At 49.3% G+C, this 12,992-nt stretch overlaps 1 protein-coding gene across 1 annotated transcript in view; it reads right to left on the reverse strand.

Moving 5' to 3' along the window:
* The window catches only part of ptk7b (protein tyrosine kinase 7b), a 60,222-nt gene that overhangs the window by 12,394 nt on the left and 34,836 nt on the right, over positions 1-12,992 (reverse strand). The window contains exon 2 of the mRNA XM_067236429.1: positions 3,410-3,706. Within this exon, the coding sequence (XP_067092530.1) occupies positions 3,410-3,706 (297 nt within the window). The remainder of the gene's footprint in view (positions 1-3,409; positions 3,707-12,992) is intronic.

The raw sequence follows: 12,992 nt of genomic DNA on the forward strand, positions 1-12,992 counted from the left end.
AGGGGGGGAGGAGTGGCGGGCAGGCAGGTGCAGGAAGGGAGGAGGGCAGGAAGGGGGAGGAGCGGAGGAAACAGACAGGGGCTTGGGTGGGGGGGGGGAGGAGTGGAGGAAACAGACAGGGGCTTGGGTGGGGGGGGGAGGAGTGGAGGAAACAGACAGGGGCTTGGGTGGGGGGGGGGGGGGAGGAGTGGAGGAAACAGACAGGGGCTTGGGTGGGGGGGGGGGGGGGGGTTGTATCAGAAGAGAAAGCTAAGCCTCCATTAGGAAACAGGATAATTACTCCAAATGACTGTTCTCAATTGACAGGATTAGGGGACTTTCTATAGAGAAAGAGATAGATTAGCTCTCCAGCAGACAGCTGCACTCAACTGACTCTCTGCATAGACACCTGGAGGGCTGCCCACTCTTAATACACTTCAGTACACACACACACACACACACACACACACACACTTACTCTGAATCCCCCCACAGACTCTGCACACACGCAAACTAGCACATGCATGACCGAACACATACATGCAGTGCTAAAGGCCAGAGGGGCGATTCCCTCTCAGGCTGGGGGTTGATTGCCCGTTAAATGTATGTTTCATAAATATGATCAAACATCTGTCACAACACAGCCCAGCTGGCTGCTCAGATCTGCTGTTAGACCACTGATGAATGGGACCAATTGATACATGTCCTGGTGTGTGTGTGTGAGTTAGTGAGTGTGTGTGTGTGAGTTAATGAGTGGGTGTGTGTGAGTTAATGAGTGTGTGTGTGTGAGTTAGTGAGTGTGTGTGTACACAGAGACAGCTTTCATGTCATAGGATGTAATTGGGGTGGTATAATTACAACCTACGTCACGTTAGCATACAGGTAATCGACTGTTTATTAGTTCCTATAAACAGATGAAAGAGTTCTGCCCCAGCAACATGGCTGCGCTGGTCTCTCTGCCCCAGCACCAAGCCTGTGCTAGTCTCTCTGTCCCAGCAACATGGCTGCGCTGGTCTCTCTGCCCCAGCACCAAGCCTGTGCTGGTCTCTCTGCCCCAGAATCATTCCTGGGTCTGTGGTCTTCTCTGATAGGCCAGTCTGTGTTCACCTTCTCATCGATGATCACATGTTGGAGAATAGAGCGCGTATGCATGAGCTCATGTACACTTCTGGGAAACACAGAGATAGTGTGTGTGTTGGTATTTGTGTGTATAAATAAAACTGACTGAGCCCTTTGGCACCATTCTCTGAACTACACACAAGCACAAACATGTACACACATGTACACACAAGCACACACATGTACACACATGTACACACATGTACACACATGTACACACATGTACACACAAGCACAAACATGTACACACATGTACACACATGTACACACAAGCACACACATGTACACACGACAGGCTTTGGCCTCATCAAGAAAGTAAAAAGACTTTTAGGAACCAAGCAACACATCCCAGTCCAGGATGACTCCAGCCCAGATAACCAGGAGGATTATGGGTTGTGACAGCTCATCAGAACAGGCGCCTCATATCTAATTCGTTTTTATCTGTGACTTATATTATTGCAGTTATAAATCATATTTAATTGTTGCACATAGAAGCATTTTTCAGCAGGTCAGCCCTGGGTCCTAGAGAGGGAAGGGTTAGAGGTCCACAGCCTTAGCTAGTTCACACCAGGGCTCACACCCCAGCTGTGTGTGTGTGTGTGTGTGTGTGAGTGAGTGTGAGTGTGTGTGTGTGTGTGTGTGAGTGTGTGTGAGTGTGAGTGTGAGTGTGAGTGTGTGTGTTTGTGTGTGTGTGTGTGAGAGTGTAACCTCTAGCCCATGGGTGGGCAATTAATTTTCCCGAAGGGCCACATGAGAAATTGGGACCGTTGTGGTGGGCCGAACCAATAGGCTGAACTTAATTCTGCTCAATATTTATTTGATTACTTTATAACAAAACAGTAAATTATATGGTTTTTAGCTGCTACTGGTAATACATGTTATAATAAGGCAATGGGAATATGTAAAAAGTGTCATTTTATATTTTTAACATACTTTTAAACCTTCACAAAAATACATAAGATGTATGTTAAAGACCAGCAATTGACTAACTTTATACAAAAGCAATAATTGCTTTTGATGTTTTACAGTTCAGTTTTTCTTACTCAGTGAGAAAAGTCCTGTCTATCTTGGGCTTGAGAACAAGTGCATTGAAGTCTGGTTGAATGTCTGAGGTAGATATGCGAAGGACAGCTGACAGGTGATCATCAGGGTCTGCAGCTTAACCAGCAAACCATCAGCGGCCCGCGCCCACTCTGCATCAGTCAAGTTCTTGTATTTGGCCGCGTGTTTAGTCCCGTAGTGCCGATTCAGATTGTAATCCTTCAACACAGCGACCTGTTCTCCACAAACTAAACACAGCTTTGCCTTTGACTTCAGTAAACAGATACTTAGAAGTCCATGTCTTGTTAAAAACTCTACATTCTGTATCAACCTTTCGTTGTTTTACCATGAGCGGACATTTGAGGGCTAAACAACAGCTAACTCAGTGTCTCCTGTCGGTGAGGCTGCGTAAGCACACATACGTACATCGTCTGATCACTGTAGTCTTTCAAGACTACAGATTTCCTACCACTCAACACATTTATTTTGTTGTAATTTACAGGCCGGACTGGCACAGCCCGCGGGCCGTCCAGTGCCCAGGTCTACTAACCTCTACACAGGTACCAGCCTCAGTCTGGTTGTATCTACTCTGAGTACGGTGACTGAAACATGAGAGGGTTTCTGAGGTTTGGTTACCTAGCAACACAGTAACCAGGAGGTGTGGACAGGACAAAGGCTTTTAAGGGAAAGGACAAGAATCATGAATAGGAAACAGAAGCAGAATAGCGTTAATCTAGATGTAAATAATGACATGGCTGGAAGGTGAATTTCACTCCTCAGTAATTTTGACACAAAAGCCTTTTCAGGGGTCCGAGAGAGAGTTACACAACAGAAACAAGCAACGTGTTACTGTTGGAACGTGTCCTGTTCCCTCAGAGAGAAAAGCAACATGTTAGTGTTGGAACGTGTCCTGTTTCCAAAGAGAGAACTATGGGGACAGATTGGCTACATGGTCAAACCTGAAACATGATCTGCTTTCATTTTGTTTCTTGATCTGAAACTCATTCTCTAAGACATGAGTATCTTTCAGTGTTGCTTACCATGAACTTCCAAAGTGGATGAAAACTTAGGAATGTTTCCTAGAATGTTTCTGCTTGGTTAGCATGATGACGTGACACACAACCTCAACAACTGATCCCACACTCCCAGTTCCACATGTGGTAAACTGCTTCCGAGGTGGATAATAAAGAGCAACATTTCACTTTATTTAGTTTTACACTTTTCTCAGTACTGTCCAACTCCAGCCTGGTTAGTGTTGAACTAAACTCACACTTGATGTTGAAGGAGGCGTTGGTGGAGCGGAGCTGCTCTCCGGAGGCAGTGTGGAGGGCCAGGCACTCGAAGCTGCCCGCGTCCAGCTGCCGGTCCACGGCCGTGAACTTCAGGTTGCTGCCTTCCTGGAAGCGCCGGTCAGTCTGGGCCAGCGGCTGGCCGTTGTGCAGCCAGCTGTACATGACGCTCCCCGGATCACTTACCTCACAGCGCAGCATCGCGCTGCGCCCGTGCAAAGCATCCTGGGATTTGGGCTCTTTGGTGAACTGGATGGTAGCAGCCTGGATGTGGAGAACTGAGAGAGAGAGAGAGAGAGAGAGAGAGAGGGGGAGGAGGAGAGAGAGGGGGGGGAGAGGGAGAATGGGGGAGGGAGAAAGGGAGAGAGAGGGGGAGAGGGAAGGAGAGAAAGAGGGGCAGGAAGAATGTTAAATTTAGGTTAAAATACTTACTTTACAACATTTTCCATTTTGAGACGTTTAACTGCTGTTAAAGTCGTAGTGGTGACATTTTTCAGGACAGACAGGGCAACTGCTGTGCATCTGAACAATACACCCCAGAAGGAACCATGTTTCATGTGAAACAGCTAAAACACACAGAGCAGTGAGGACCTACCATCAGAGAAATACAGTAAATAAATCAAATTGATCAGAATCAGAATCAGAATGGGATTTATTCGCCATGAAAGTTTGCACAGACAAGGAATTTGCTTTGGCAGGAAGGTACATACAATAAACATATACCTAAAATTTAAATATGTGGACTATCTATACTAAGGGTACATAAACTAGCAGTACTAAGTGGGATTAGAATAGAATTAAATATACAATAAAATAAAATATAAGTTGCCGTAAATTACAATATAAAAATACAAAAATACAAATAATACAAAAAATACAAATGTACAAGATACCATTATTGTAATGCAGTGCAAAAAGCAGTGTGTTTTAAGCAAGAAGTCATTAGAGTCAGTGTGGTCCCTTGGCCTTGTTGAAGAGGCCAACAGCGGAAGGGAAGAAACTGTTTTTGTGGCGTGAGGTATTGGTCCTGATGGACCGCAGCCTTCTGCCGGAGGGGAGTGACTGAAACAGGGAGTGTCCAGGGTGGGAGGAGTCGGCCACAATCTTCCTCGCTCGCCTCAGGGTCCTCGAGGTGTGCAGGTCCTCGAGGGTAGGCAGATTGCAGCCAATCACCTTCTCAGCAGTGTGGATGATACGCTGCAGTCTGCTCTTGTCCTTGGCAGTGGCAGCAGCGTACCAGACGGTGATGGAGGAGGTGAGGATGGACTCAATGATGGCTGAGTAGAAGTGCACCATCATTGTCTTTGGCAGGTTGAACTTCTTCAGCTGCCGAAGGAAGTACATCCTCTGTTGTGCTTTCTTGATGAGGGAGCTGATGTTCAGTTCCCACTTGAGGTCCTGGGAGAGGATAGTGCCCAGGAAGCGGAAGGACTCCACAGTGTTGACTGGGGAGTCACACAGGGTGATGGGGGTGAGTGGGGCTGTGTTCCTCCTGAAGTCCACAACCATCTCCACTGTCTTAAGAGCATTGAGCTCTAAGTTGTTCTGGCTGCACCAGGTCACCAGGTTGGCCGCTTCCCACCTATAATCAGACTCGTCTCCACCAGAGATGAGCTCAATAAGGGTGGTGTCGTCCGCAAACTTCAGGAGTTTGACGGACGGATGACTGGAGGTGCAACTGTTGGTGTACAGGGAGAAGAGCAGAGGAGAAAGGACGCAGCCCTGAGGTGATCCGGTGCTGATGGACCGGGAGTCAGAGACTTGTGTTCCCAGCTTAACGCACTGCTTCCTGTCAGACAGGAAGTCTGTGATCCACCTGCAGGTGGAATCAGGCACGTTCAGCTGGGAGAGCTTGTCCTGTCCACAAACAGGATCCTGGCATAGGATGCTGGGGAGTCCAGGTGCTGTAGGGTGAAGTGGAGGGCCATGTTAACTGCATCGTCCACAGACCTGTTGGCTCTGTAGGCAAACTGCAGGGGGTCCAGTAGAGGGTCAGTGATGGATTTAAGGTGTGCCAGCACCAGGCGCTCGAAAGACTTCATTACCACAGAGGTCAGGGCGACGGGTCTGTAGTCATTATGTCCTGTTGGCCTTGGCTTTTTGGGCACAGGGATAATGGTGGACGACTTGAGACAGGCTGGCACATGGCATGTCTCCAGGGAGGTGTGATCATTTCTATCATGCAAAATATAGCATTTCCATTGTCATATGCAGAATGCAGCACTAAGGATGTCTCCTGAAGGTATTTTTCATGAATGAGTAGCTGCATCTTGTTATAAAAGATGGAGAGGGAAGAGATATGACAGAGACACTCTCAGGGATACACACACACGCACAGTCAGGAATACACACACACAGTCTGGAAAACACACTCACGCACACACACACAGTCAGGAAAACACACTCACGCACACACACACACAGTCAGGAATACACACTCACGCACACACACACACAGTCAGGAATACACACTCACGCACACACACACAGTCAGGAATACACACTCACGCACACACTGTCATGGCCCATCAGCTCAGACAGCTCTCACAAAGTGTGGCCCAATGAAATACACACACACACACACAGTCAGGAATACACACTCACGCACACACACACACAGTCAGGAATACACACTCACGCACACACACACACAGTCAGGAATACACACACACGCACACACACACACAGTCTGGAATACACACTCACGCACACACACACACAGTCAGGAATACACACTCACGCACACACACACACAGTCAGGAATACACACACACGCACACACACACACAGTCTGGAATACACACTCACGCACACACACACACAGTCTGGAATACACACTCACGCACACACACACACAGTCAGGAATACACACACACGCACACACACACACAGTCTGGAATACACACTCACGCACACACACACACAGTCAGGAATACACACTCACGCACACACACACACAGTCAGGAATACACACACACGCACACACACACACAGTCTGGAATACACACTCACGCACACACACACACAGTCTGGAATACACACTCACGCACACACACACACAGTCTGGAATACACACTCACGCACACACACACACAGTCTGGAATACACACTCACGCACACACACACACAGTCAGGAATACACACTCACGCACACACACACACAGTCTGGAATACACACTCACGCACACACACACACAGTCTGGAATACACACACACGCACACACACACACAGTCTGGAATACACACTCACGCACACACACACAGTCTGGAATACACACTCACGCACACACACACACAGTCAGGAATACACACACACGCACACACACACACAGTCAGGAATACACACACACGCACACACACACACAGTCAGGAATACACACACACGCACACACACACACAGTCAGGAATACACACACACGCACACACACACACAGTCAGGAATACACACTCACGCACACACACACACAGTCAGGAATACACACTCACGCACACACACACACAGTCTGGAATACACACTCACGCACACACACACAGTCAGGAATACACACTCACGCACACACACACACAGTCAGGAATACACACTCACGCACACACACACACAGTCAGGAATACACACTCACGCACACACACACACAGTCTGGAATACACACTCACGCACACACACACACAGTCTGGAATACACACTCACGCACACACACACACAGTCAGGAATACACACTCACGCACACACACACACAGTCTGGAATACACACACACGCACACACACACACAGTCTGGAATACACACTCACGCACACACACACACAGTCTGGAATACACACTCACGCACACACACACACAGTCTGGAATACACACACACACACACACACACACAGTCAGGAATACACACTCACGCACACACACACACAGTCTGGAATACACACTCACGCACACACACACACAGTCTGGAATACACACTCACGCACACACACACACAGTCTGGAATACACACTCACGCACACACACACACAGTCTGGAATACACACACGCACACACACACACAGTCTGGAATACACACTCACGCACACACACACACAGTCTGGAATACACACACACGCACACACACACACAGTCTGGAATACACACACGCACACACACACACAGTCTGGAATACACACACACGCACACACACACACAGTCAGGAATACACACTCACGCACGCACACACACAGTCTGGAATACACACACACGCACACACACACACAGTCTGGAATACACACTCACGCACACACACACACAGTCTGGAATACACACTCACGCACACACACACACAGTCTGGAATACACACACACACACACACACACACAGTCAGGAATACACACTCACGCACACACACACACAGTCTGGAATACACACTCACGCACACACACACACAGTCTGGAATACACACTCACGCACACACACACACAGTCTGGAATACACACTCACGCACACACACACACAGTCTGGAATACACACACGCACACACACACACAGTCTGGAATACACACTCACGCACACACACACACAGTCTGGAATACACACACACGCACACACACACACAGTCTGGAATACACACACGCACACACACACACAGTCTGGAATACACACACACGCACACACACACACAGTCTGGAATACACACTCACGCACGCACACACACAGTCTGGAATACACACTCACGCACACACACACACAGTCTGGAATACACACACACGCACACACACACACAGTCTGGAATACACACTCACGCACACACACACACAGTCTGGAATACACACTCACGCACACACACACACAGTCTGGAATACACACACGCACACACACACACAGTCTGGAATACACACTCACGCACACACACACACAGTCTGGAATACACACACACGCACACACACACACAGTCTGGAATACACACACGCACACACACACACAGTCTGGAATACACACACACGCACACACACACACAGTCTGGAATACACACTCACGCACGCACACACACAGTCTGGAATACACACTCACGCACACACACACACAGTCTGGAATACACACTCACGCACACACACACACAGAGACACTTATCCCCTTGATTTCCACCGGCACAGTTGTGAGTGCTGTGTGCTACAGAATCTCTTCTGCTCCATTTCTCTGTGTCTCCTCTCAGCGATGCTAACCCTACAGCAGGATGAAAGGATGTACGTTCCTACCGGCTCCAGCCCTGACCTACATCCCATCAGCACAGCGTCGAGGAGGGGGAGAGCGATGGAAGGACAGGAGGTAAACGGAGAGACGGCAGGAGGAGGGAGGGGAAGAGATGGAGGAGGGAGGATGGAGGAGGGAGGGGAGGATGGAGGGAGGGGAGTAAGAGGGAGAGGAGGAGGAGGAGGAGGGAGGATGGAGCAGGAGGAGGAGGGAGGATGGAGGAAAGGGGAGGAGGAGGGAGGGGAGGAGGAAGGAGGAGAGGGGAGGAGGAGGGAGGGGAGGATGGAGCAGGAAGAGGAGGGAGGATGGAGGAAAGGGGAGGAGGAGGGATGGAGGGGAGGGGAGGAGGAGGGAGGGGAGGAGGAGGATGGAGCAGGGAGGAAAGGGGAGGAGGAGGGAGGAGAGGATGAGGAAGGAGAGGGGAGGAGGAGGGAAGGGAGGAGGAGGAAGGAGAGGGGAGGAGAGGAGGGTTAGTGTTATGTTTCTACACAGTCTAAACTAATAACCATGCAAGAGAATATAGTTCACAAACTCTTTACTGATACTTTCGTTAAAGACAGGATCACTCACAAGCATCACTGTAAACGGTATCAATACGCGGCTCTATAGTGAAACATAGTGCCGCATTACTACACAAAATAGTTCCTGTAACAAGTAGTTAATTGAATATAACAGGAGGGGAGGAGGAGGGAGTAGAGGGGCACAACACCAAAAAAAGTGAGGTTTTTCCCCAATTTTTTTTAAACTCATCTTGTTGCCTTCCAAATCAGATTTGATTAGAGTTTGTGAAAAAGTGGACGGTTCGTTGCGTCGACGACGACAACGACGGGGCGTGCTGGTTGTGTATTGCATGCCGCACTATCTGATCAAAATGACAGTTCTCTCTACAGTCAGAGCTCGCGCAAGAAGGTGGAACGTAAGGGAGATACCCTTTACAAAACTTGTAAGGGCGTAACAGTTTGTGAAAGACCCACAGAAACACAGATATCTGACGAGGCAAAACCCCGGGAATCCTTGCCCAACGCTTTTTTTGGTCTCGGAAAGACGACATGTCCGGGTAAAAGAGGACGTCTGGTCACCCTATGCCTTGCGCCATGGTAGCTTCGTAGACTAGCTTTGGTTTGTTGTGCTAATAGCCAGGAAATGAAAAAAGGTGCGGTTGACAATAAATAATATTGATCATGCCACCAAATACAGATTATGTCAGACATAGAGAAACACAGAGAGAAACACAAAGGGAAGCACAGAGAGAAACACAGAGAGAAACACAGAGAGAAACACAGAGAGAAACACAGAGAAACACAGAGAAACACAGAGAAACACAGAGAAACACTGAGAGAAACACAGAGAAACACTGAGAGAAACACAGAGAAACACTGAGAGAAACACAGAGAGAAGGATAGGAAGTGTCTGCCTGTCACTGTTCAAACAGTGACCTACATCTGTCAGTCTCTGCTAGTACACACAGACATATACACACACAGACATATACACACACAGACATATATACACAAGCACACACACACAGTTAGGTGAGGAGTGGTCTTGCCATGGGATCAACCATTCTCACAGCCCAAATCAATATTGCTGATATTCTCCATCTTCTTCAGTATGCCCCACAGAGAGTGGGATGTGTGTACAGTAGAAAGTAATTTCCCAGATAACATCTTCACACCTAGGAAGGGCCCCTCTATAGCAGGGAGGCAGGAGGAGGGGAGAGAGGAGAGGGAGAGACTGAACTATCAGATTAGCTCTGAGGACATGATGGAAAAAGGAAACACGGAAAGAGTAGTTACATTTAACTGTGCTGTTGTACAGAGCGGACAACCATGCAATATGAATAACCCTCCTGAAGCTGGAACCTCCCTGACGGCCCTGCAGGAGAAGTTCAGGACACAGAGGAAAGGCTGCCAGTCTGTCTGCCAGCCTGCCAGTCTGTCTGCCAGCCTGTCTGCCAGCCTGTCTGCCAGCCTGCCAGTCTGTCTGCCAGCCTGCCAGTCTGTCTGCCAGCCTGCCAGTCTGTCTGCCAGCCTGTCAGTCTGTCTGCCAGCCTGTCAGTCTGTCTGCCAGCCTGTCAGTCTGTCTGCCAGTCTGTCTGCCAGCCTGCCAGTCTGTCTGCCAGCCTGTCAGTCTGTCTGCCAGCCTGTCAGTCTGTCTGCCAGCCTGTCAGTCTGTCTGCCAGTCTGTCTGCCAGCCTGCCAGTCTGTCTACCAGCCTGCCAGTCTGTCTGCCAGCCTGTCAGTCTGTCTGCCAGCCTGTCAGTCTGTCTGCCAGCCTGTCTGTCAGTCTGTCTGCCAGCCTGTCAGTCTGTCTGTCTGCCAGCCTGTCAGTCTGTCTGCCAGTCTGTCTGTCAGTCTGTCTGCCAGCCTGTCTGTCAGTCTGTCTGCCAGCCTGTCAGTCTGTCTGCCAGCCTGTCAGTCTGTCTGCCAGCCTGTCAGTCTGTCTGCCAGCCTGCCAGTCTGTCTGCCAGCCTGCCAGTCTGTCTGCCAGCCTGCCAGTCTGTCTGTCAGTCTGTCTGCCAGCCTGCCAGTCTGTCTGCCAGCCTGCCAGTCTGTCTGTCAGTCTGTCTGTCTGCCAGCTCACATCATCACTGGAACATCATCATTGCCCCCCTCCCCCCCAGCCTCTTCCCCTCTCTGTAACTCAGCACTCAAGGATGGAAAATGTGTGAATTTTATATTAATTTTATCACATTCCAACACAGAGCTTCCATATCATAACAGGAAGATGAAAGGGACTCAAATTAAACTTAAGAGGGAAGAGGGAGGATAGAGAGAGGGAGGAGAGAACAGAGAGGATGGAGGATAGAGAGAGGGAGGAGAGAGGAAGAGAGAGGATGGAGGACAGAGAGGGAGGAGAAAACAGAGAGAGGATGGAGGATAGAGAGAGGGAGTAGAGAACAGAGAGAGGATGGAGGATAGAGAGAGAGGATGGAGGATAGAGAGAGGGAGGAATGCAGGGAATGAAGGAGAGGGAGGCGATGGTGAGAGAAGAGGGAGGCAGGGGAGAAGGCAAGAAGAGGATCAATATAAGATAAGACATAAAAGACAACCATTTTAATCTCAGGCAGCAGTTGAGGCCCTGATGCTCACTGCCAGTACTGTGGCCATGTTGGTTTGGGGCAGTGCTGTGGACATGTTGGTTTGGGGCAGTGCTGCGGACATGTTGGTTTGGGGCAGTGCTGCGACCATGTTGGTTTGGGGAAATACTGTGGCCATGTTGGTTTGGGGCAGTACTGTGGCCATGTTGGTTTGGGGCAGTACTGCGGCCATGTTGGTTTGGGGCAGCAAATACTGGGTCTGTCTGTCAGGCGACAGCCAGGCAGGGAGGGCTTGTTGTCATCGTTCAAGAGTCTCCTCATCCAGACCCTCCAGCACAGTCTGAGAAATGACCAGACTGATCTTATCTCAAATACTTTCCCCTGCACAGACAAGGACTACAGCCAGGCTGGGCAACACACACACGCACACACACACAACACAAACACACACACGTACAACACACACCTCTGGGACACCTTCCTCTTCCCTGTGTCTTCAACTGAGCAGACAGAACAGTAGCTGTGATCATCCACTTACAGTTTTAGATGTACAAACTCCTCTATACCCCCCCCCCCCTCCCTCCCCTTTCCCTTCCCCTCTCATCCTCCACATAACCCAATTAGACATGAAAGTAGCCGACAGCAGATAAGATCTTCCCCTCCAAACTCAACCCAAATCCAGAAGACAAACAGAGCAGCTTCAAAGCATTCCCCAAAAAGGAGACGACACACAAGTGATTAGAGTGAGTCTGATTCCATCAATAATGAATCATTAGAGTGAGTCTGATTCCATCAATAATGAATCATTAGAGTGAGTCTGATTCCATCAATAATGAATCATTAGAGTGAGTCTGATTCCATCAATAATGAATCATTAGAGTGAGTCTGATTCCATCAATAATGAATCATTAGAGTGAGTCTGATTCCATCAATAATGAATCATTAGAGTGAGTCTGATTCCATCAATAATGAATCATTCGAGTGAGTCTGATTCCATCAATAATGAATCAGTCCCAGAGGAGATGTGTTAGCTAAGAGGCAGGAGGGGGAGAGAAGGTGATGAGTTGGGAGTGAACTGTGTGACGGTGCTGCTGCAGAGGTCAGGTGCTGCTGCAGGGGTCAGGTGCTGCTGCAGGGGTCAGGTGCTGCTGCAGAGGTCAGGTGCTGCTGCAGGGGTCAGGTGCTGCTGCAGGGGTCAGGTGCTGCTGCAGGGGTCAGGTGCTGCTGCAGAGGTCAGGTGCTGCTGCAGAGGTCAGGTGCTGCTGCAGAGGTCAGGTGCTGCTGCAGAGCTCAGGTGCTGCTGCAGGG

This window comes from Osmerus mordax, chromosome 5 (genome assembly GCF_038355195.1).
Source record: "Osmerus mordax isolate fOsmMor3 chromosome 5, fOsmMor3.pri, whole genome shotgun sequence".
Lineage (NCBI taxonomy): Eukaryota > Metazoa > Chordata > Actinopteri > Osmeriformes > Osmeridae > Osmerus > Osmerus mordax.